The sequence below is a fragment of the Palaemon carinicauda genome, chromosome 18, assembly GCF_036898095.1.
Source record: "Palaemon carinicauda isolate YSFRI2023 chromosome 18, ASM3689809v2, whole genome shotgun sequence".
NCBI classification, from domain to species: Eukaryota; Metazoa; Arthropoda; class Malacostraca; order Decapoda; family Palaemonidae; genus Palaemon; species Palaemon carinicauda.
The window spans coordinates 44,739,730-44,765,594 of NC_090742.1; the positions used below are offsets into that span (position 1 = coordinate 44,739,730).

The 25,865-nt window shown below is 40.1% G+C and overlaps 1 protein-coding gene across 2 annotated transcripts in view; it reads left to right on the forward strand.

Moving 5' to 3' along the window:
- The first annotated feature begins 3,495 nt into the window (after positions 1-3,495).
- LOC137657809 (ribosomal RNA small subunit methyltransferase NEP1) overlaps positions 3,496-25,865 on the forward strand; it is a 102,096-nt gene continuing 79,726 nt past the window's right edge. The window contains exons 1-2 of one of the 2 annotated variants that reach the window (XM_068392334.1): positions 3,496-3,522; positions 8,503-8,665. In XM_068392334.1, the coding sequence (XP_068248435.1) occupies positions 8,510-8,665 (156 nt within the window). In that variant the 5' untranslated portion in view covers positions 3,496-3,522; positions 8,503-8,509. Of the gene's footprint in view, positions 3,523-3,765; positions 3,919-8,502; positions 8,666-25,865 lie in introns of those variants that run through there. The other variant, XM_068392333.1, reaches the window with a different exon arrangement.

Genomic DNA, 25,865 nt, shown 5'->3' on the forward strand with positions numbered 1-25,865 from the left:
AGGTTCCATATGTTATTTCAACCATTTTTTTTTTAATTAACTTATGAATTTTCAATTCCCCAGACATGGTTTTCAGTTGTTAAAAGAAAGTTTGGTAAATTATAATTTCAAGAAATTACGTGTGGAAAGGACAGGAACGCTCTCTTGAGATCTCGAGCACGCTCGAACTAACACGTGAAAGAGGCATCGGAATTCCGAACAAAGGACGCTGTCAAATATCAGAAAATGCAACGTCGATGCTCCCTGCTGCTGTCAGTCTTAAGCTCACTTTTAGTGGAAGCTTTCAGCACCCCAAATGAAGATATGATCGTAGATCGCGATTTTGTAAGATATATCGTGAAGCATTTGTAATATATTTCAAATATGTTACTTTCAAACATCTCAGGCAGGCTGCATTGCCAATTACATTAATGTCTGCTCCAGTTTTGAGCTTAAAATATACACTGATTAAACACAAGACTGATAGATTCACCTGCCTGCTTCATCAAAATATCTACATAATATCTTAACTCTTGTTTCCACAGTCATCAATTTGTAAGCCAAAGATGCCCACAAATGAGAATTTGACTTACTTTCAGGGCCCTCACATGGGGTGGTACTTTTTTAGGGACGGCAAAAATAGCGTGGACTTGCCGCCCCACAAGATTGAAATAATAATAATTAGCGGGTAAAGGATAAAAGCTTTGAAATTTGTTACCGCAAATTAGGATTTTTGCAATTAAGCCATTAAAACCTATAAAAATTAAAATATTTCCCCGATCTTTTTTTTTTTTTCTTTTTTTTTGCAATAGAATTAATCATCCTGACAATGAAAATCATGCACTTAAAAAGGTTTGCTTCTAAATATCTTCGTTTTCATTTACATTTTCTTTTACATTTCCTGCGCCTTAAAGAATTATTTGGCAAAAACGAAGAAGTTGATGCAGTGTGCAAAGGCATGGAGCAGAAATATGACGAAGACCTGAAAGCATCAAAACTATGCCAAGAAATACAAGCTGTAAAGTTCTTGGTAAGGAACAGAAACATAGAATCAACCACAGAACTCCTTAGTTTTATTATGAAATATGGTGAAGGATTCGCTAACCTCTAAGTGGCACTTAGGTTATTATTGACTGTAGGGGTACCAGTTGCTTCATGTGAAAGATCCTTCAGCAAATTGAAGCTCATTAAGACATACCTGAGAAATACTATGGGACAGGAGAGACTTTCAAATTTGGTATTCCTCAGCATTGAATCTGAAACGCTGATGGCAATGAATTCTGAGAATGTAATTCATGAATTTATCATAAGCAAAGCAAGAAAATTAATCTGCTAAATGTTAAAAAACTGTAGCCTAACCTGGTGTGTGTATAATATATATATATATATATATATATATATTTATATATATATATATATATATATATATATATATATATATATATATATATATATATATATATATATATATATATATATATATAGGGGATGGGACGTTTAGGCGTGGCCATTTTGCCGTGGCCATCTCTCCACATTCCATTTTTCCGTGGACTATTTTTGCCACAGACCAGTCTCACCGCGTATATATATACATATTTTGCAAAAAGAAAAATTGTTGCATAGGTTCTTTCAACTAATTTTAGTGTCAATATATGATGCTAATTATAAGGTGGAAATCAAAATTTGTTTAAAATATTTGTAATTTTTTTATCATCTGTTTGACTAAGAAAATTGGAATTCCTTTTCTTCCAAATACCAAAATTCTATATGATGCATCACAGCTATCAGCTAATAAAAACTGTTCTTCGATACTATCAGTTACATGATAAGTTTTAAAGCTATCGGGTATTACAAGCTCTAAATTGCTCGGATTTCCAGGGTAATCGGCAATTTTTTTCCGCTTCTTATACAGAATTTTCTTTAGCGATCGGGTGATAGGTATCACTCCTTGAGAAGCTTCAGGCAAATTTACAAGGCACTCGTTAATTACTTGAGAGGTTTCAGCAGCTCCCACGTTCATCTTTGTTCTAACTATCTCTCTTTCAACGTTAGATGCCGAGGCTACTTGCGTGTGTTCATTAATTTGTTTTACCACTTCACGATTTCTGACGTGTATCCGAGCTTTGCAGAGCTTTCTTTTCTCACAAAATGTTCTTATCTTATCAACAGCATAACCATCAAACACGTAGATATAGACGTCGTGTGAATACTTTTCTCTTCCTCGTGTAAACAATATCGAAGAGTGCATTTCTATGGGCTATGGGTTTTTTTCTATTCAGATGTTGCTCCTTGGAAAATCAAGATAGAGCTGTAAATTACCTTAAAACTTCAGAACACTAAACCAGAAAAAAACTGTAAATAACTTAAAACTACCGAACCACCAGACCAGTCACGCCGCATATATACATATATTGCAAAAACTAGAATTGTTGCATGAGCTGTTTCAACTCATTTGGTATTTATAACAATAAAGGTAAAATTGTGTTTTATGGTACTTTGGTATTTTGAAGTTATTTACACACACACACACACACATACATATATATATATATATATATATATATATATATATATATATATATATATGTGTGTGTGTGTGTGTGTAATCATAAATACCAATACATTTTCTCAGTTTCTCAAATTAGTTGAAAAAACCTATGCAGTAATTCCACTTCTTGCAAAATATGTATATATGCGGCAAAAATAGTCCACGGTAAAATGGAATGTGGCGAGTTTGCCAGTGCAAAATGGCCACGGTTAAATGTCCCAAACCCATATATATATATATATATATATATATATATATATATATATATATATATATATATATATATATATATGCATGTGTATATATATGCATGTATATATATATATATATATATATATATATATATATATATATATATATATATGCGTGTATATATATAGGCTATACATATATATATATATATATATATATATATATATATATATATATATATATGCATGTATATACAGTATATATATATATATATATATATATATATATATATACATATATGTGTGTATAGCTATATGTACTGTATATACATAGATATGTAGTATATTCCATTTTCTACCAAATAATGAAAAGTATATATGTATTTATTTTCCTCCTAATTCTGATATGTAAATAAATCTTGTGAATGTTTGATAATGAAATTTATTATGTTATGGTTGAATGTTTCTGTACTGCTGATGGAATTTTGTTTTGAAATCAGTTTATTTTCTTTTACTTCAAAGTCTTCATTGCTGTTAATGTGTGTTTATGAAGCAAAAATTAAGAGCTGTTTACTTTGTTATTTTGTAAGTTACTTAAAATAAGATACTTTTTTACCAGTGTAATTAATCTGTTATTATATATTTCGATATCCTGTAACTAGGCCTTACAGTATAGTTAGGTTTCTATATACAGGGCCATGGGCAGCAAAGTGATTTAAAAAGGGGGTGGAATTGGAACTGGTGGGGGTGGGAGCAAGGGTGGGGGAGGCGTCACTAGGAAACTCGCCCTGGGGCGGCAGTCAGGTATGTGTGGGCCGTGCTTTCTTTATTAGCCTGTTAAAGCCAATAAGTATTTTGTCGGATCACTAAAGGATCTGTTATCGTAAAGATCTCATAGGTTTTTTTTTCTATTATTGTTTGTAACTTTTTGTATCTACTAAGTTTAGGCATTCTAAATGGTGATCGGGATGCAGTGCTATCGTGACTCCCTCTGTAATTTTGTGCGGTAACTTAGTTTGGAACTCTTATAGTAAAGAGGTGTCATTCCTTATTCCTTGCTTCATGCTCGTTAGTTCGTTTTAGAACGCCTTGCCTTATAGCAAGACGCGGTCACACAGGCTTTTGCACTAGTGAGATGCTTCATGCTGCTTTGTGAGATTATCCACCGAGGATATATGTAGATATCTACAGCACTAAATGGTAGGCATTCTGCTAAAATTTTAGTTTAATTAGCAATAATAATAGGTGTTTATTAAAAGCAATGGCTGCCCCAACGGCATTAATCTTCTAGATGACCTTTTCAATTTATCTATCACGCCATTACTGGCAGAGTGCAGCAATAAATAATAAGAAAAAACTTAATCATTGAAAAGGTCGATAAGATTAATGCCGCAAAGGCAGCCATTAGTTTTAATAAAAGCTGTATAAAAGATGGTCCTCTAATAATAATAATAATAATAATAATAATAATAATAATAATAATAATAATAATAATAATAATAATAACGGTTTTGGCTGGATATTACGGGATTCATTTAGCTAACTCTTTCTTTACTTCCTGGTTTTCTTGGACCTATCACACAGGGAAATCCTGAGCACTTCAGTACCAACAAGTTGTTTGTCGTATACATTCTTTGCTATTTTAGAGTATCAGACATCTTATTCCTCATTAATTGTCAAATGAACATTATCGAAGCACAGAAAACAGGAAAGTCTCCGGCTTCGTTTTAAAAACCTTAATATCATGTCTTTTTGGTGTCTAGTGGGAGCTTGTTATATAGTCTTGGGGCCATATATTTGAAAGCCCTAGAACCAGAGTAGACATACACCTTGGCTCCAATAACTTGACCCCATTTGTAACTATTCTCGTGTCAGCATGATTCGTTGCATGCATAGTGTGTAACTACTAACAATTCTCGTAGATATTTTCCACGCTCTGTTCTGATAACTTGAGTCGCTGCACATATCTTAAACTCTATTCTGGCGTTAATTGGCAGCCATTGCAATTCAAATAGTGTAAGAGTAATCCTATCTCGGCGTGGGACACCTTTTATCAATCTTGCTCCTCTGTTCATTATGTTTTGTATTATTTTAAGTTGCACATTGATTAGATTGTAACAGATGCGGTTACAGTATTTTAGTCAGTCGGTAATAGCACAGAATATTCATTCAGATACTTCTTTACTACATTGTTTATTTGAGCAATGAGCGAAAAATTACAGTCTTAGGTCACGATCTCTACTAGATATCGAGACCAGGTCGTTATCAATGTTTTGTTTTGATATCACCTAAGTATCTCAAGTCGGTGTTATTTCCAAACATCATAAACTCAGTTATATTTTCATTTAGGTTTGGTTGGGTAACTATCATCCATTCCCTAACACCAGTAAGAACGTGGTTTAAAGTTTATAGTGGTATCATCAATATCATTTATGGAGCAATAAAATCGTGTATCATCTGCAAATAGTTTAAACTTCATTTCATATCTCTGTTATTTTTGATAGACCTTTGGTATAGATACAAAATAATATTGAACCTATTACACTTATCTGGGGTACACCTCTGATTAATGGTTCATATGATGAAAGATATTCCAATCCGTTCACAGTAGTTTCTGTCAACCAAGTAATCTCTTGGTTGCTTAAAGGCTTGGTCTTCAATAACAATGGATCGTAAATCAGTAAGTAACAGTTTATGCACATGTGTATCAAAAATATCTGTAAAATCGAGTAATATCAAGTTACCACATGAATTTTCTTCCCCTACATCATTTCCAGCAAACCATTTAAACAGTAATGTAGCTGTTTCCGTAGGATATAATTGTCTTAAGGCTGACAGGATGGTTGGCAATGTTTGACTCTGACTAACTAGTTGTTAACAAATTACACATACTAGCACTTTTGAAAACTAAGGTATTAAACTCTTTTTGCTTTAAATTCAAAATTAGAAAAATAACAGTATATAAGTCCAAAACAATATTCATGAAAGTGAACATAATATGAGCAACCAACGTTTCATGCCGCAATTATTGTGACGTCATATATAGGACGAGGCCGAAGGTCCGTTTGGTTGTGGACTAACAACGAGGGAAATTTCCACTTTTTTATTTGTTGTTCATTCATTTTAATACTAGCGTACACGACCCGTCAAAATGAATGCCAAATATTTAGATATCCATGTGCGTGTGCGCACAATTTCAACCCTTCCCACCCACCCCTCTCCATATCCTAACTACAACACGCTGGTTCGACATGTGCGGGAAATTAAGGTTCCCTTTCTACTTCTCGGGGTACCCCTTCTATCCAGGGTAAGACTACTCCAATCCCCCTGCAGCTCAACGTGAAAGGAAAGAAATATGCTTATATAACCAGATACTTGCTCCTTATTATGAAGGGAAGACTGAAATATAAAATTCCACCTGATGTAAGACTAGGTAACAACTGCTGGTCCTCGGCAAACATACGTACTTTATATAATAAAATGTTACAACTTGCCTAAATGACATGACTATACAGAATTCATACAAATACAATATCATTGTTTTCCAACTAAAATTAAATCTTTCTATATGAACTAGATTTTCTTTTAAAATGATTGAAAACGTCTTAATTATGCAAGTGTAATAATTGTCGTATTTGCCATTCGCTTGTTAAAAATGGTAGTAGTGTGAAGAAGAAAGAGGAAGTGTGCTACAAAGAGACACGTAGTCAAATGTCTGATATACCACAGAGAGTTTGACCCCTACTATGATACTAATGGTTTCAAATTATTGGAACGAAGATGTGTGTGTGTTGTAAGTACTGGGTTTTCATATATGCTGACCCAAGACTATACAACCAGTTCCCACTGGACATCCAAAAGACCGAAGATATTAAGGCTTTCAAGAAGAATCTGAATACTTGTATTCTAACTTCTTCGATAATGTGGATTTGATAATAAACACGGAATACGCTGTGTGATTCGCTTAATACCTGAGAATGTATACGGCAAGCAGATTTTTTAAGGACAAAGGTCAGGGCTCCCCAGTGTGATACCCTAGGACCAAGAAAACAGCTCTTAAAGTAAAGTAAAGAAGACTCGCAAGCTTATAAAACACCCCATGCTGACTAGAATAATTTTTAATCGATAGTTGCTTCAAAATCTGGCGGTCATTATTATTATTATTATTATTATTATTATTATTATTATTATTATTATTATTACTTGCTGAGCTACAACCTTAGTTGGAAAAGCAGGATGCTATAAGGCCAAGTACTCTAACAGGGAAAATAGTCCAGTGAGGAAAGGAAATAAGGAAAAATTACAAAAGTTAAGAACAATATATAATAACATTAAAAGAAATCTTTCACATATAAACTTTAAAACCTTGAAAATAACAAGAGGAAGAGAAACAAGATAGAATTGTGTGCCAAAGAGTACCCTCAAGCAAGAGATCTCTAACCCAAGGCAGTGGAAGACCGTGGTACAGAGATATGGCACTACTCAAGACTAGAGAACAATGGTTTGATTTTGGACTGTCTTTCTCTTAGAAGGGTTGTTTACCACAGCTGAAGAGTCTATTCTACCCTTACCAAGAGGAAAGTAACCACTGACCAATTACAGTGCAGCAGTTAACCCGTCGAGCAAAGAACTGTTTGTAATCTCAGTGTTGTCAGGTGTATGAGGACAGAGGAGAATATGTAAAGAATAAGCCAACTATTCGATGTATGTGTAAGCAAAGGGAAAATGAGCCGTAACTAGAGAGAAGGATCCAATATAGTACTCTGGCCAGCCAAAGAATGCAATGACTGGTTCTCTAGCCTTAGTATCTCACCGGGTGGCTGGAGCCTCGGCCAACCCTGTAATTAGCCTACTCACCAGAGTCCCACATTTCATTATTCATTACTACTTCAGTCCTATTTGGTATTTTTGTATTTTGTACAGAATAAAAGGAAGTATTCTATTACTTATGGGAGAATAACTAATACAAAGAGAGAGGTAACAAATAAATGATAACATTTACGAAATAACACTGAATGAGGTAATAGTAAATGGTATGATACAAAGCCTGAGAGCAATTTGTTCAGAGATAAGAAACAAATTAGTCCAAAATATACTATTAAAGTGTCCTTTATCAAATTACCATGGGCTAATAAAATATTTTTCTGTAACAAAACAGAGAGATTGAACAACGAAAAGGAAAGCAAAATAGACAATTTACAGCTGGAGCAAAAAAGTGGAAAGGACAAATAAGTGAACCTTAATCCAAGAACATGTATGGTGCCATGCAAAAAAGTATATATATATATATATATATATATATATATATATATATATATATATATATATATATATATATATATATATATATATATATATATATAACAACATAGATAAATGACAGAAAAAGATTGAAAGGTAAAAACTAAAAGTTTAGCTAACATGTTATGAAGAAATATACATAGATTTTTACTGTATGAGTAGATTTTGTTTCATGTAACAACCGTACAGGACAATAAATATGAATTCATAGATAATTCTTTGTTATCATAGAACTATAAACAAAAACTATTAGAAAAGAACGAATTTAATCAAGCAAAACAGAAAACAGTCCGGCCGGATTGTTTACAAGGACACGTGTATTCAACTACTACTACTATACCTTTAACGGCCATGCGAATTTTGGCGTGTTAACTTCTGACGTTGAAACAGTTTTGTGTTATTAGTTTTATCACCGAGTTTGTATAGATTGAAGCCTGAGGAACGAATTACATATTGATTGCTTATAGTATTTCCTTGTCTTAGCTGAACAATGGGCAAGCGAAATCACGAAGAATCAGAGTTGGAAGTGGAAGGGGAGGAAGCCACAACAACTACCACTCATAGGGAATTTACGGCAGGTCACCTGAAAAACCAAGAAAAGCGGCTAATTGTGGTACTTGAACGGGCTAATCTTGAAAGTGTTAAGGTAAGTTGTATTTGCCCTCGGTTTTATTGTAGTATATTGCAGGGCAATGTAACTTAGGAAAACAACTACTTTTGCTTATAGAAAAAATTAAAATAAACAAAGTTAACAAACAGCGAAGAAACGTGATCATGTGTTCTGATAATTATAAAGCCGCTAGAATAACATAACATAACCAAGCTCAAAAGATATTAAACATGGTGCCTAAGAGAGAAGCAGTGAAAGGTGCAATGGGTGTGAGTGTGAGAAGGAAGGAAGTGAAAGGGGGAAAAGGAGAGGAAGAATATTCAAGCGACTCTGATCATGAAGAAAGCATGGCTGGTCCAAACGACTGCGGATGGTGCAAAAAAGGGGTAAGATCAAACCAAGAAGCTATAGAATGTGATTTGTGTGATGTATGGTTCCACATAGGGTGTGGTCAACTAGACAGGAGTGAATTTAAGAAAATCAGTGAATCTAAACATGCCCGATGGTTCTGTAGTAGGTGCCTGGGGGATTTCAAAAACTTGAAGGCAGAAAACAAGAAACTTAGGAAATAGTATGATGAGCTCAGGGATAATTTCATAGGGCTGCAGGATACGGTAGATGAGTTAAAAAAGGAGATTAGGGCCTTAGTGGATAATAATATGATAGGAACAGGTCAGCTGACGAGAGAAGAAGTTAGGGAGGAAGTTAGGGCAGAGATGATAGAAATAAGGGAAAAGGAGAAAAAGAAAAATAATATAGTAATTTTAAATATAAAAGAAAGTACAAAATTTGATAGTAATGAAAAGCTGAGAGATGATTTTGATATATGTGGGAGTTTGATTAATGTCGAGTTAGGAATGAATGATGTGGAAATTGAAGAATTGGGTAGGTTAGGCAAACCAAGGGAAGAGAGAGAGGAACAGGGACAAAGACAAAAACCAAGGCCCCTGCTAGTTAAGCTTAAAAGCACTAAGGAAAAATGGGGAATAATTGCAAGGGGAAAACACCTCAGGAAATCAACAAAAGAGGACTTGAGACAAGTTTTCATTGCACCTGACCTCACTTTTAGGGGAAGGGAAAGGGAAAAAGAAAGGAAGTTGCCAGAGGAATTGAGAGAGAAAAAAGAAAATGGAGAGCAGGGGTGGTACATAAAGAGAGGAGAACTAGTAAGAAACGACAATTTTCGTCAAGAAGCAAACGCAAGCAGAGCGAATTAGGAAAGGTATAAATTTAGACAAAAAAGTTAGCCAATGTATAAAAATATGCCTGTTAAATATCCAAGCACTAACCAAGCAGAAATTAATAGAAATAGAAAACGAGATGAACACAAATAAAATTCATATATTTTGTTTGACAGAAACGCACCAAAAAATAGATAAAATACAGCTGAGTAAAGGTCTGTTAAAGATAGAAAAAAGAAGGGATTTTAAAGACAAAAAGGGTGGAGGGTTAATGTTAATTTTTAAAAACAATAATATCACTGAAGCAGAGGAAATAGAAACAAAACATAGTGATATAATAATGGTACAGTGCAAAATCCACAACTTAGTATTCCTGATAATACTGGTATATTTTGCAGCAGGAAATACAGAAGAAGATAGAAAAAGAGATCAAGAATTGAAAGCGGAATGTGAAAAATTAATACAATAAGCAGGAGAAACAACTCCTTTGCTAGTTATGGGGGATTTTAACGGCCACGTGGGATTTCTTGGGCACCAACAAGTAGACAGAAATGGGGAAATGGTGCTAGATTGGATGGGTAACCACAACCTAACACTATTAAATGGAGATGAAAGGTGCTCAGGACTATACATGGGAATAGACAAGATCAGCATAGTGCTATTGATTTTGTTCTTGCAAATAATATGCTATATAAACAATTTTAAATATTAAACTTAGCCGGTGAATATATAATAGCTGACGTCTCCGACGGCTCGACAGATTCCAAAAAACTCGCGAGCGATCGCCGTGAAGGTTGCGGGTGTGCCCACCAGCGCCGACTATCGGCCAGATACCGCATATACTTGTCAATATCTCCAGTTCTTCTCTGTCGGTCTTGTCGACAAGTTGGTTCCGCTCGCTTTATGACCTCGAGTTTTCGACCGAATTGGTGAAGTACTTGGTTTTGGTTTTATTGCTTTCGCCGTGTTGGATTATTCAATACTATCTTCAAAAGAAATGCTTTTGAAAGGAGAGGAAAAGTGTTTTGCCCTTGCTTTTTTTTAATCTCTGGTTTTTCCATAGAGAAAAGATGGCCGACCCTTCCCTCAGTGTACGGAAGTGTGTTAAAGGTTTTTAGTAATTATTTTATCACTTTATAATTTATTGTTGATATTTATAGATTTACCTCTATATATTTTTTTTTTATATCTCACCCGCCTTTATTAGGCCTCTTCGATTAGCTTTCCATTTATACTAAACATCAAGATAAATTTTATGTTTTTGTTTATATGCGGCCTTTACCTATAATTGGTTGGCGGTCCTAACTTGGAAAACGAAGTTAAACAACGTTGAGCCCATTCAACTTTTATTTTTGTTTAGTTTAAAACAGTTGCTCTGTAAGAGTGATGAAATGAATATTTTTTAGAAAATATTTTAAGAAATATATTGTTTGAATAGTCTTCGTGCTGTTTTTTTCAAAGATGAACTAACGTTTGGTTTATTTATGCTACGCAGTTTGCGCTCTATCGTTACGATAGAGAAAGAGAGAATCACGGTTTCACTTTGCAGAAAGAGTAAATCGATTTTGACGTTTTGTTCATTCTTCTTTCAAACTGAAGTGTTTTAGATTCTAATTTAAAGGAACTTGTTAATTTTCAATTTCTTAGTCCTTTCAGTTTTTTCCTTTAGTCAAATAACCTGTTATTGACGAAGGGTGAGTGGGCCATTCTCTTGTGAGTGACAAGAGAGAGAGAGAGAGAGAGAGACGGAGAGAGAGAGAGAGAACGATCCGATCTTTATTCTCGTCCCAAAGGAGTTTGGGAGCGAGTAACGTTGTTCTCGATTCAGTTTTTTTTTTTTTTTACTCTCGTCCCAAGTCTCTGTACGGGGAGAGAGGATAAAACGTTTTAGTTTTTATTCTCGTCCCAAGGCACTGTACGGTGAGAGATTGAAAACGTAGTCCTTAGTGAACTAGTGTTTAGTCTCCTCCCCAGTCACTGATCTTTTTAACTTTATATATTTCCGTTTTATTCGATATATATGTATATGTTTATTGATTTTTGCATGTGTGTTTCTTTTTGTGCTAATGTGCTTACATTATACGACTCATTTCGCAATTCTAACCTTTTGATGTAAGGGAGAATTGCGTGCTTCAGGTATAAATCAGTTTTATTCATGTTTAATGTGAAATTATTGAAAAATACGATATCAGTGAAGTAAGTGCAAAAAACATGTTCTGTGTTGCGGAGGGTTCGTTTGATCGTGCCTGTCACTTGCCTAGTCCGAGACCTCTTTCAGGCTCCCCTGCACCAGGGAGAAGGAATGTCGTAGGACCTAAGGGAGTGAGGAGTGTAAACCAACGAACAGACGTTCCCTCAAAGGTATCAGAAGTTGCTCGGCAAGCACGTCCTTGCCATAAGACAGGAGAGACGAAGTTCTCCTCGTTTTCCGATGATTCGTCTCTTTAAAAAACCTTGGCGTAAGGTTTCGAGACTGTTGAAACGTTAATTAGTTCCTTCAGAACAAGTTCAACGTCCTAGCTGTAGTCATCATGAGAGTCCCGTTCATAGCGATGACGTTCATGTACAGACGTTTCCGACGTCACGATCTATTCAGAGTGCGCAGTGTGACGTTGAGCTGCAGTCACCGCAGACTCGACGTGACGTTGAACGGTAGACACCGTAGACACGACGTGACGTCGAGCGTCAGTCACCGTAGTCACGATATAGCATCGAACAGCAGTCACTGCTGTTTTCTACGTGACGTTTGAACGTCAGCCACTGCAGTCACAGGTTGATCCGAAGTTAGATATGCTGTTAAAGCTTTCTTCTTCAATAGAAGCTTTCGATCCTGTTCCTGTGCGAAAGGATCCTTTGCTTTATGTACGTCACGGTTCTGGGATACGTGATTCAGGTCTTCAACCTTCTAGACGAGCTTTGTTACGCCACGCTGACGTTATCTCTAGTGACAGCTTTGCTGTTAAGCGAGATGCGGAGCATAAATCTCGATGTAACTTTGATCGCTTTGAACGTCAGCCACCGCAGTCACAGCGTGACGTTGACATGCAGACACCGCAGGCATGACGTGACGTCGAGGGTCAGTCATCGTAGTCACGATATAGCATCGAACAGCAGTCACCGCTGTTACTACGGGACGTTTGAACGTCAGTTACTTCTGTCACGACGTGTAGTAGAATAACATTCTCTGCAGTCACAACGTGACATCGACCCTCCAACTTTAACTTCTGTTCATATACAAGTTGATGTAGCCTGTCAGGCTTTTCCTTCACGTCATTCTGAATATAAATCTCCTTCTCGCAAGACTTTAGATTTATCAGATGATGTGCCTTCTGAGGAAGTAGATGACCCTCTTTCAACTAATGTACCTTTGGGGAGTCATTCAGAAGAGGAGTAAGTCCTACTCGTTTTGTAACGGCTGCTCCGCCGTCTGAGTTTACTCTTGGCATGACTTTCTTCGACTCCTACATTTACGAAGTCAGTTCTCTCTTGTTCTTCCAAGAGGGCCATGCTCTTACTGGGAGACTGGTTGGAATCCAGGAGAAGTTTAGGAAAGTCTGCTTTTGCTTTTCCTCCTTCTTAATTAGCTTCTCGCTCGGGCGTCTGGTGTGACACAGGAGAAGCTCGAGGAGAAGTTCTCGGCTTGGGAGTACCTGCCTCTGCCCAGGGAGACTTCTTAAGCCTAGTGGACTCTCCTCGTCGTCTAGCCATGAGACGCTCCAAGATTTTATGGTCTGCTTCAGAGCTAGACCATCTCCTGTTAGGAGTTTTTTCGAGCGTTTGAAGTTTTTTTTTTATTTGTTGGATTGGTCACTGGGAGCCTTAAGTAAGAAGGTCTCTCCAGTTGTCAATGTATTGCTATACAATTATGTCATGCATGAACAAGGCTATCAGGGATGGCTCCAATGATCTGGCAGCTCCTATGATCTGGCAGCCACGTTCACTGCAGGAGTACTTAAGATGTAAGTGCGCTCAATGCGTTCATTGTCAAGACAAAGTTCACGATGAAGACTACTAAATCTGTCTTGGCAGCAGTAAGGGAAGGCGACTGGATGGTCTCTCTCGACCTTCAGGATGCATACTTCTACATCCCGATTCATCCAAACTTTCAACAACATCTGAGGTTTGTGGACGGGAAAGTAATGTACCAATTTCGAGCACTGTGCTTCGGCCTCATTCCTGCTCCTCTTGTTTTTACAAGGCCCTGCAAAATGTGGCAAGCTTTCTACATTTTTTTTTGGAGGATTCAGAGCCTCCCTTTATTTTGACGACTGGCTAATCAGGGCGTCGTCATTAAATCGCTGTCTGGAAGGCCTCTAATGGACATTAGACCTAACCAAGGAGCTAGGTCTCATAGTGAACGTAGAGAAGTCGTAACTTACAGTACTCCATCCCAGACTATTCTTTATTTGGGAATGGAGATACAGTGTCGGATTTTTTCGGGCCTTTTTGTCTCCCACAAGAATGGAACAAGCTCTGTTAAAAGTCCTTCACTTGCAAGAGAAAAACAGTTGCTTTGTAAGAGTTTGAACGAGCCTCGTGGGAACTCTTTCATCGCTGGAGTAGTTTATCTCTCTGGGGAGACTCAACCTTTGCCCTCTCCAATTTCACCTAAACCATTGGAACAAGGAGAAGTGCTTAGAGAGTATCTCTTTCCCAATCTCCAACTCAGTCTAGACATGTCTGACTTGGTGGGACAGCAACATCAGACTTCGAGAAGGTCTTTCTCTTGCGATCAAGAACCCAAACCATGTGTTGTATTCAAATGCATCGGATTTGGGTTAGGGAGCTCCACTGGACAGTCTGGAATGCTCGGGTCTTTGATCCACGGATCAGAAGGAACTCCATTTAAGGCAAGTAACATCTCTCCTTTGGCGAGATTTGTGCAAGGAAAAATGAATGTCTTGGCGGACTGCCTCAGCAGAAGAGGACAAGTCATCTCCATGGAGTGGACGTTGCATAAGACTGTGTGCGAGAAGCTATGGATGACATGGGGTCAACCCACCATAGATCTTTTTGCGACTTCACTGACAAAGAGGCTCTCGACTTACTGCTTTCCAGTTCCAGATCCAGAGGCAGCCCACATAGACGCTTTCCTGCTGGACTGGTCTCACCTGGACGTTTATGCCTTTCCACCTTTCAAGATCCTAAACAAGGTGCTGCAGAAGTTCACCTCTCACGAAGGGACCAGGTTGACATTGGTTGCTCCACTCTGGCCCGCGAGAGAATGGTTCACAGAGGTACTTCTATGGCTGGTAGACGTTCCAAGAAGTCTGCCGTTTACGGATGGATCTCTTGCGACAGCCTCACGTAAAGAGATTTCATCAAAGCCTCCCCACGCTTTGTCTAACTGCCTTCAGACTATCGAAAGACACTCTTGAGCTCGAGGGTTTTCGAAGGAGGCAGCTAGAGCGATCGCGAGGGCTAGAAGATCCTCTACCATCAGGATCTATCAGTCGAAATGGGAGGTATTTAGAGACTGGTGCAAGTCCTCCTCTATTTCCTCTTCCAAGTGCCTCTGTAGCGCAGTTTGCGGATTTTCTGCCTTATCTGAGAAACGGTCGCTCCCTCTCTGCATCCACCATTAAAGGCTACAGAAGCATGTTAGCTTCTGTTTTCAGGCATAAGGGTTTGGATCTTTCTAATAACAAAGATCTCCAAGACCTGCTTAAGTCTTTCGAGACTTCCAAGGAGCGTCATATTTCGACTCCTGCTTGGAACTTGGACGTGGTCCTACAGTTCCTTATGTCAGACAGGTTTGAACCATTAGATTCAGCCTCCCTGAAGGATCTTACCCTCAAGACACTTTTTTTGGTGAGCTTGGCTTCGGCTAAAAGGGTTAGTGAGATACATGCTTTTAGCAAGAACATCGGCTTCTCCGCTAATAAAGCAGTATGCGCTTTTCAACTTGGTTTTTTCAATATCAAACTTACCCGATGATCATATAGCTGCATCCCTGCTGCCCGACAGAAAAAACCTACGGGAGGAATACGCCAGCGATCGCTATACAGGTGGGGGTGTACATCAACAGCGCCATCTGTCAAGTAGGTACTCAAGTACTCGATGTCAACAACGAACCAATTTTCCCTCTGTCGTGCCACAGGCAAGACCTACTAAATACGCCGTCCCTAACTGGATTTGTTTTCACAACGATTTGGTGAAGTACACTATTCCAGTTTTGAGCTTTCGCTATGCAGGGGTTTTATCTTCATTTCAAAACTTGAACTCGTTTTGGATAGATTTAATTATGGTGCCGAAGAGAGTATGGACTCGAAGAGAGTATGGACTCTCTTTCACTTTTAAATGGCCGACCCTTCCCTTAGACGGAAGTGTGTTTAGGTTTTTGGTAATTTTGCTTAACAAGTTATAGATCTATTTATTTTATATCTCTCCGCCTTTATAGGCCTCTTCGATTAACTTTCCATTTATTATAAACTTATAAAAATTATTTTTTATGTTTGTTTATACGCGACCTTTCCTAATAGTAGGCGGTCCTTACTTGGAACCGAAGTTAATTAACTTTGAGCCCGTCATATCGTATTTACCTTTTAAGAATTTATACCGTTTTTTAATTTTATGTTTTTGAAAGAATTTCTTTGATAGTCTCGTACTGTTTTCAAAGATGAACTAACGTTTAGTTTTGTCTCCGCAGTTGTTGACGTTCAGAACGTTCAACATGCGCTCTATCGTTACGATAGAGAGAGAGTATTTCACGGTTTCACGTTGCAGTAAGAGTAAACCGATTCTAGCGTTTCGTTCATTCTTTCTTAGCTTAAATGGTTTAAATTCTAAATAAAGGAACTTTTTATTTGGGAAACCTTTCAGTTTTTTCCTTTAGCAAATAATATGTTTTAACGATATATAATTGGGCTCTTCTCTCAGGTTCTAAGTCAAGAGAGAAGAGAGAGAAGGATAGAGACGGAGGGAGAGAGAGGAGAATAAACGTTTCGTTCAAGCGGGTAACGTTGTTCTCGTTTTTTACTCTTCTCCCTAGTCGCTGTAGGGGAAAAAGGTAAAACGTTTCTAGAGTTTTATTCTTGTTCCCAGGCTTTATGCGGTGAGAGATTTTAAACGTAGTTTATTTGATCTAGTGTTTAGTCTCTTTTCCAGCCACTGAATTCTTTATCTTTAATTATGTTTTTCTGTTGCATTGTAAACTGTTTTCGCAATTACTACCTTTTAATGAAGGATAGGATTGCGTGTTTCAGGTGGAAATCAGTTAAAGTTTCGATTTCAGTGAAATAAGTGCAAACAGAAAATCAAAAGTGATAAAGTGATATGCGCAAAGTGTTACAGTGTTGCGTTCGAGGGTTCGTCTGTTCGTGCCAGTTGTTCACCTAGTCCGATACCTCTTACAAGCTCCCAAGCCCAGGGGAGAAGTAATGTCGAAGGACTTATGGGTTCCACAGGCCTTGATCGACGAACAGACGTTTCCCTCCGTGGTTTCGGGTGTATCTACACACGTTGCCGACGTGATCACCCCACCCACACAAAGACGAGAGAGCCCATTTATTCCTCGTCTGCGGAAGAGGTTTCTCGCAGAAACCATGGACCAAATCTTGCAGCTTTTTAGTGCAAGTCGGTCCCTTCCGCGCAAGTCCAACGGCCTAGGTGTAGCCACTGGGTCAGTTCGGACTCGCTGCAGTCATCCGACGACTGCACACCTCCCAAGAGAGGCAAGGTGGTACCGCAACAGGCAGTAACTCCGTCTGTTGCCGCACCTGCTGTTTTAGACCCTCAGTCACAACGGACAGTAGCTCCGTTGTTGCCGTCTTTTGTAGACCCTAGTGGTCCATGCTGCAGACTATGCAGTCTCAGCTTGCTTCCTTCATGCAGGAGTATCGTGCTGAGAAGGTTGACACTGCACCTGTTAACCTACAACCTGCCACGGTTGTGCGCTCAGCAGATACTGCGGCTGCCTGCTCCCACACTCCACCTGTGAGAGCTCCACCACCGATGCGCAGTCGACCCTGCCAGACGCATGTTCATGCTGCACCCTCCGTTGACATGCGTGAGCTACCGCATCAGCAGTGGGAAGGTGCTGTCAAGCTGCCGTGTTTTGACGCAATGCGGCATGCTCCGCAACCCACGGCAGTCCCCCCCCACGCACCAGCACTCCGCTTTTGTTGTTGCCAGCTCCCACACTCCGACTGCCGAGAAGGTTGACGATGCACCCGTTGGCCTACAGCCTGCCACGGTTGTGCGCCCAGCATGGCTGCCTGCTCCCACACTCTTGTTGTGAGAGCTCCTCCACCCATGCGCAGTCGACCCTGCCAGACGCATGCTGACTCCCACAGACACACGGAGCACTCCGTTGCCGTGCGTGAGCTTCCACAAGCTGCCGTGTTTTGACACGGTGTGTCAGCCTCCGCAACACACTGTGGTTACCGCCACTCGCCCGCAGACTAGTCAGTCAGGAGTTGAGGCTTCCCCACACAGCTTTGGTTGTTGCCAACTCACAGACTGTCAAGCAGTTACATGACGTTGCCTTCTGGTCTGCTACTAATGCACCAGTGCTGTATGTCCTCACGCACCTGTTGTGGTTGACAGTTCAGTTTTTTGACAGTTCACAGACTGTCAAGCTGTTACATATCGTTGCCTTCTGGTCTGCTGCTTATGCACCAGTGAAACCCTCACTGAGATAACCTAGCTTTTCTCGGACATGGTTCCTGTAGATGAGAAAGTGCTGTTCTCCCTCCTTCTGATATTCCCTTGAGGACTCTGTCATTTGGAGAGGAGCCTTAAGCTGCTTAGCCTCCTATGGACTTTTATTAAAGCATAACATGCTTCCAGGGATGGTAAATGGTTCCGCTTCAGTCGCTAACCCCGTCTGTTGCCACACCTGCTCCCATAGACCTTGGGCTTTGTTGCAAGACATGCAGTCCAAGCTTAGTCCTTGATAGAGGATTTTTTACGGAGAAGAACCTTCTAGCCAACAACATTCCTACCGGTTGGTTGTACGCCCTGTTGACGCTGAGGTATCCTACTCACGTCCGCCAGTTGAGATGGTTCCTCCACCGGTGCGACCCAGTGTGGGTTGCCAGTCGCACGTTGACGTTTAGCGACTCTCGGAGGTGGTTGTGGACGTTCAGTGTGTCACTAGAAAGACGTTCAACAACCAGCAGAGGTGACTTGTTGTGACGCAGTGCGGCAACCTCAGCAACCCGATAAGGGGTTGTCTGCACAACCCAGACAGTCTAGACAGTTTCGGGTTGTCGCTGTACTTCCTCGCTTCCCCATGGTTGACAGTTCACAGACTGTGCAGCAGTACCATGATCTTGTGTCCGGCTCCGTCACGCATCCACCAGTGGGACCGGATTCAGCGAGTCAGACGTTGCCCACTCCGTTGCCGTTTCCTCATCAGTTTCGGATGAGGAACCCTCTGATGAGGACATGGCTGAACAAGACGATCAACCCCCAGCCCTGCTATCCATCCAGAAGATGCTGAAGAAGGAACACGGCCCTGTCAGGCTGTGGATGAGTCTGGTTAGGACACTGTCATCCGTGGTTCAATTGGTGTCACTTGGAAGACTACACCTCCGTCCTCTTCGGTTTCATCTAGCTCTTCACTGGAAAAGGACAAGACGCTAGAAGCGGTCTCGATCCCGGTTTCCGGAAGATAAGTCTGGTCTGACTTGATGAAAGGACTTTATCAACCTTTGAAAGGGTCTTCCCCTGACTGTTCAGACTCCCAACCACGTTCTCTTCTCAGACGCATCGGACGTAGGCTGGGGTGCGACCTTAGGCGGTAGGGAATGCTCGGGATTATGGAACTCGAGTCAAAGGACAATGCATTTCAACTGCAAGAAGCTTCTGGCAGTACGTCTGACCTGGAAAAGCTTCAGGTCTCTCCTTCAAGGCAAAGTAGTGGAGGTGAACACGGTCAACTCCCTGCTTTGATGTACATCTCCTAGCAAGGAGGGACCTACTCTCTGACATGGTACGAGTTCGCAAGTGACCTCCTCTCCTGTTCAACAGGTCTAGACTTTTCACTAGTAACAAGTTTCTTCCAAGGCAACTTGAATGTCTTAGCAGATTGTCTCAGTAGGAAGGGACAATAATTCCAACATATTGGACCCTCCACAAGGATGTATGCAAGAGACTTTGGGTCACCTGGGGCCAGCCAACCATAGATCTCTTCGCAACCTCGATGTCCAAGAGGCTCTCAATACTTTGCTCACCTATCCCGGACCCAGCAGTAGTTCTTTTAGATGCCTTTCTACTAGATTGGTCTCATCTAGATCTATATGCATTCCCTCCGTTCTAGATTGTCAACAAGGTACTGCAGAAGTTCGCCTCTCACGAAGGGACAAGGTTGACGCTAGTTGCTTCCCTCTGGCCCGCGAGAGAATGACTCACCGAGGTACTTCGATGGCTAGTAGACGTTCCCAGAACTCTTCCCCTAAGGGTGGCCCTGCTACGTCTGCCACGCGTAAAGAAGGTACTCCAAGGCCTCCACGCTCTTCGTCTCACTGCCTTCAGAGTATCGAAAGACTCTCGAGAACTAGAGGTTTTTCGAAGGAGGCAACCAGAGCGATTGCTAGAGCAAGGAGAACATCCACCCTTAGAGTCTACCAATCGAAGTGGGAAATCTTCCGAAACTGGTGCAAGTCAGTATCCGTATCCTCGACCAGTACCTCTGTAACTCAAATAGCTGACTTCCTCTTATATCTGAGGAAAGAGCGATCTCTTTCAGCTCCCACTATCAAGGGTTACAGAAGCATGTTGGCATCAGTCTTCCGTCACAGAGGCTTAGATCTTTCCAACAATAAAGATCTACAGGACCTCCTTAAGTCTTTTGAGACCACGAAGGAGCGTCGTTTGGTTACACCTGGTTGGAATTTAGACGTGGTTCTAAGATTCCTTATGTTAGACAGGTTCGAACCACTTCAATCAGCCTCCCTGAAAGATCTCGCCTTTAAGACTCTTTTCCTGATATGCTTAACCACAGCTAAAAGAGTCAGTGAGATTCATGCCTTCAGCAAGAGCATCGGATTCTCATCCGAAACGGCTACATGTTCTACATCTTGGTTTTCTAGCCAAACACGAGCTGCCTTCTCGGCCTTGACCAATATCGTTCGATATTCCAAACTTATCGTATGGTTGGAAATGAACTAGAAAGAGTATTATGTCCTGTAAGAGCTCTTAAGTTCTATTTTAAAACCTTTACGAGGCCCGTCTGAAGCTTTATGGTGTTCAGTTAAGAATTCATCTTTGGCTATGTCAGAGAATTCTTTATCCTATTTTTATCAGACTGTTAATACGAGAAGCTCATTCCCTTCTGAATGAGGAAGACCAAGCTTGGCTGAAGGTAAGGACACACGAAGTTAGAGCTGTCACAACTTCCGTGGCCTTTAAACAAAATAGATCTCTGCAAAATATATTCGACGCAACCTATTGGAAAAGCAAATCAGTGTTCGCGTCTTTTATCTTAAGAATGTCCAGTCTCTTTACGAGAACTGCTACACTCTGGGACCATTCGTAGCAACGAGTGCAGTAGTGGTGGGGGCTCCACCACTACAATTCCCTAATTCCAGAACCTTTTTAATCTTTCTCTTGAAATATTTTTGGGTTGTCCGGAAGGCTAAGAAGCCTTTCGCATCCTACTTGATTTGGCGGGTGGTCAAAATCATTTCTTGAGAAGCGCCTAGATTAGAGGTTTTGATGAGGACCTTTAGTATGGGTTGCAACCCTTCATACTTCAGCTCCTAGGAGTCGCTCAGCATCCTATGAGGATCGCGAGGCTCAGTAAGGAAGACGTACTTAAAAAGGCAGAGTAATTGTTCAAGTCGTCTTCCTTACCAGGTACTTATTTATTTTATGCTTGTTATTTTGAATAACTGCTAAAATGAAATACGGAATACTTAGCTCATAATGTCAACTTGTTATGCTGGTCTCTACCCACCCCCCTGGGTGTGAATCAGCTATATGATCATCGGGTAAGTTTGATATTGAAAAATGTTATTTTCCTTAGTAAAATAAATTTTTGAATATACTTACCCGATGATCATAAATTAAAGGACCCACCCTTCCTCCCCAATAGAGAACCAGTGGGACAGAGGAGAAAATTGGTTCGTTGTTGACATCGAGTACTTGAGTACCTACTTGACAGATGGCGCTGTTGATGTACACCCCCACCTGTATAGCGATCGCTGGCGTATGCCTCCCGTAGGTTTTTTCTGTCGGGCAGCAGGGATGCAGCTATATGATCATCGGGTAAGTATATTCAAAAATTTATTTTACTAAGGAAAATAACATTTTTTGGCCAAGAATGAACTTCCGTCTCGTCCTTGGCCTAAATCATTTGAAATCCCCAGTCTTTCTGAGATTGTGGGGAATGAAGTTGAAAGAGTGCTGTGCCCCGTTAGAGCTCTTAAATTTTGTTTATCCAGAACTAAACCGCGATGAGGTTGTTCAGAGGCTTTATGGTGCTCCGTTAAAAAGCCCTCTTTGCCCATGTCTAAGAATGCGTGGTCTTATTTTATTAGACTTTTGATTCGGGAGGTGCACACTCAATTAAGTGAGAAGGATCATAATTTACTTAAAGTCAAGGTTCATGAAGTTAGAGCGATAGCAACTTCTGTAGCGTTTAAGCAAAATAGATCTATTAAAAGTATTATGGACGCGACCTTTTGGAGAGGCAAGTCGGTTTTCGCTTCATATTACTTGAAAGATGTCCAGACTCTTTATGAGGACTGCTACACACTGGGACCATTCGTAGCAGCGAGTGCAGTAGTGGGTGAAGGCTCTACCACTACATTCCCTTAATCCCAATATCCTTTTAATCTACTCTTGAAATTTTTAATCTTATTTTTTGTTGTACGGGAGACTAAGAAGTCTTTCGCAATCTTTTTGATTTGGCGGGTGGTCAAAATATTGTTTCTTGAGAGCGCCCAGATTAAGGGTATTGATGAGGTCCTGTTATAGGGGTGTTCACCCTGGATATAGCAGCTCCTGGGAGTCTTTCAGCATCCTAAGAGGATCGCTGGGCTTCGTGAGGATAGCGGACTAATGAGGCAGAGTAATTATCAGAGTCAGCTTCCTTACCAGGTACCTATACTTAAGTCTGTTTTTTGAATAGTTGTCAAAAACTCTTGAGCATATACGCCCTTATTGTATTAATACTGGTCTCTACCCACCACCATGGGTGTGAATCAGCTATTATATATTCACCAGCTAAGTTTAATATTTAAAAATGATATTTTGATTATAAAATGAATTTTTGAATATACTTACCCAGTGAATATATAAATTAAAGGCCCTCCCTTCCTCCCCGATAGAGACCCAGCGGACTGAGAAGAACTGGAGATATTGACAAGTATATGCGGTATCTGGCCGATAGTCGGCGCTGGTGGGCACACCCGCAACCTTCACGGCGATCGCTCGCGAGTTTTTTGGAATCTGTCGAGCCGTCGGAGACGTCAGCTATTATATATTCACCGGGTAAGTATATTCAAAAATTTATTTTATAATCAAAATATCATTTTAAATGTATGGAAATAGATGAAGATAAAACAGTATTAGACATATCAGATCACAACTTAATAACAGTAGAATTGGAAGTAAAAACAAATAGCGAAAATAATTACAATAAAGGGAAGCGGGAAGAAATTACATATTATAGCAGTGACGCAAAAGATATAGACGAATATGTGAAATCTATAGAGAGAAAATTTGTCAGCAAGGATGTAAAAAACATTGATGAGCTAAACATAATAATGGCAGAAATGAAACAAGAACATTTGGCTAAAACATATAGGAGAAGGGTAACAAATGAAGGGAAGACCAAAGAACAACCTTGGGTAACCGAGGAAATAAGAAGAAAGATTAAGGAAAGAAAGGAACTTAATAGAAAAAAGAGAAATGAAAAAGATATTAGGATAAAAAGAGAATTAGAAGAAAAATACAATCATAAGAAGAAAGAAGTACAAATACTGGTGAAAGAGAGCATAACATTATATGAGAAAAAGAAGACCAGGGAGATAAGAGATGATTAAAACAATAAACTATGGGAAAACATAAACAAATTAAGAAATAGCAAAGAAATAAAAAGCGAAGCGATACTATTACAGTATATGGAGATAGAGGAAATAAACTATCAGATGAAGAGGCTAAAGAAGAATTAGTAAAATTTTGGAAAACAGTCTACAACACACATGAAAATAGAATAACTGAGATCTGGAATGAGGAGAAGGAGAGTGAATACCTGGATAATTTGAGAAGAGAAAACGACATTATAATTGTAAATGAATGTAGTATACCTGAACATCTAAGGGAGCATTACGATGCTGTACTTAATGTCGAAGGAATAATTAAGCCCATGCCCGCCCCTGAAATGAGTAAAGGTAAATTAGAAAAATGCTTAAAACGTCTAAAGAAAGGTAAAGCAGCTGGGCCAGATGGACTAAAGCCAGACTACTACAAAGCAATGTTGATGAGTGATATATGCAAGAATACACTAGTGAACTGCTATAAAGAGGAACTAGCCAGCAAAGAAAAACCCAAAAGCTGGAAAGAATCCAGAACAAAAATGTTAAAAAAGAAAAACAAGCCAACAGCAAAGGAATTGAGACCTATAGCACTCACAAATGTATCATATAAAATATACATGGCTTTTATCAAGGATGAAATAGAAGGGCATCTAAAAAGTAATAATGCCATAGAGGATAGTCAAGCGGGATTTACAGAAGGAGGAAGGATTGAGGATAATATATTCATCTTACAATACATGGTCGAAGAAACTTTCAAAAATAAGAAAAAACTCATAGTGGCTTCTTTAGATTTCAAAAAAGCTTTCAATTCCATAAAAAGGGAAGCGCTGATAGAAACATTAAAGCAATATAAAGTACATACTACTAGTATAATTAACTCTATAGCTAAAGTATATGTGGGAGACTCGACTACGTTAGACATAGGGGAAAGAGTAGAACAAAAATTGAGCGTAAGTAGTGGAATAAAGCAAGGCTGTACTGCCTCTACAACATTATTCAAATTAATTACTTATCAGATTATAAAACAAGTAGAAAAGGAAGGTAATGGTTTTAAAAATGATTTGTTCCAACACGAATACTTACCTTGAACTACTTTCTTAGGAGTTACCTGTAATCTCCTCTCTACCGACCAGAGTTTTGTGTAGTATACCCTATACCCGTTTTCTATGGAGGGCTAACCCTCGGTGAGAGAACGTGCCCCGAGGGTAGCCTTTGAGCTAGGTCGAGGTCCGCTTGGGTCCCGTGAGTCAGTAAGTTCTCTGGTCGCGACGTGATACCATACTCTCACGTCGCTCTCGTCTCTCTCGACCCTTTGTGTCCGCCTCGTGTGTCCCGCGTGGTTACCGCGTGGTAGCTTTGTGCTTATCCCTTGTGTTCTTGCGTGTTCACTACCCTTCCTTGTGCTTCCCAAGTGTATCCCTTTGATTCCCTTCCTTCCTGTGCCTTGTGGTTGTGTGCTATGGAGCAGATCCGCCGTTGTCCTGGGCCTAGAGTCGGAAAGTCGTGTGGAGCGTTCCTCTCCAAGCCCGAAGTAGACCCTCACTCCCTTTGCTCTTCCTGTAGGGGCAGGATGTGCTCGCCATCGGATACGTGCATTGAGTGTGTTAGTTGGAGTGAGATACAGTGGGTGCGATACGGCACTAAGAAAAAGAAGTCGTCGAAACGTTCGCCCAGGAAATCTAGCATCTCTTCGCCACTACCGTCGCCCAGTGGACGGTCTGACGGGGCTTCTGTCTCGACTTCCCCCTACCCAGAGTAGGGGACGAGGTAAGTCCGTTGCGGGGAAGGAGCCGAGGGTTCTTCCCCAGGAGTCTAATGTGTGTGAAGTGGGGGTTGCTGGGACTTCTCAGGCTAGTGGGGGGCCTGGTAGTGCTGTGTCGGGGGGTTCTGGAGACTCTGCCCTTGTGCTTGGGGGGCACGTGTCCTCCGACGACCCCTTATGGTGTAGTAATGTTGTGCCTGTTTCTTCGCCTGCTTCGTGGGCCTGTGTTTCAGGTTCTTCGGCAGCTGGCGACGGCCAGGGTAAGTTAGACTCCACGGTAAGTGAGTCCTTCGGGTGGAAGCTCC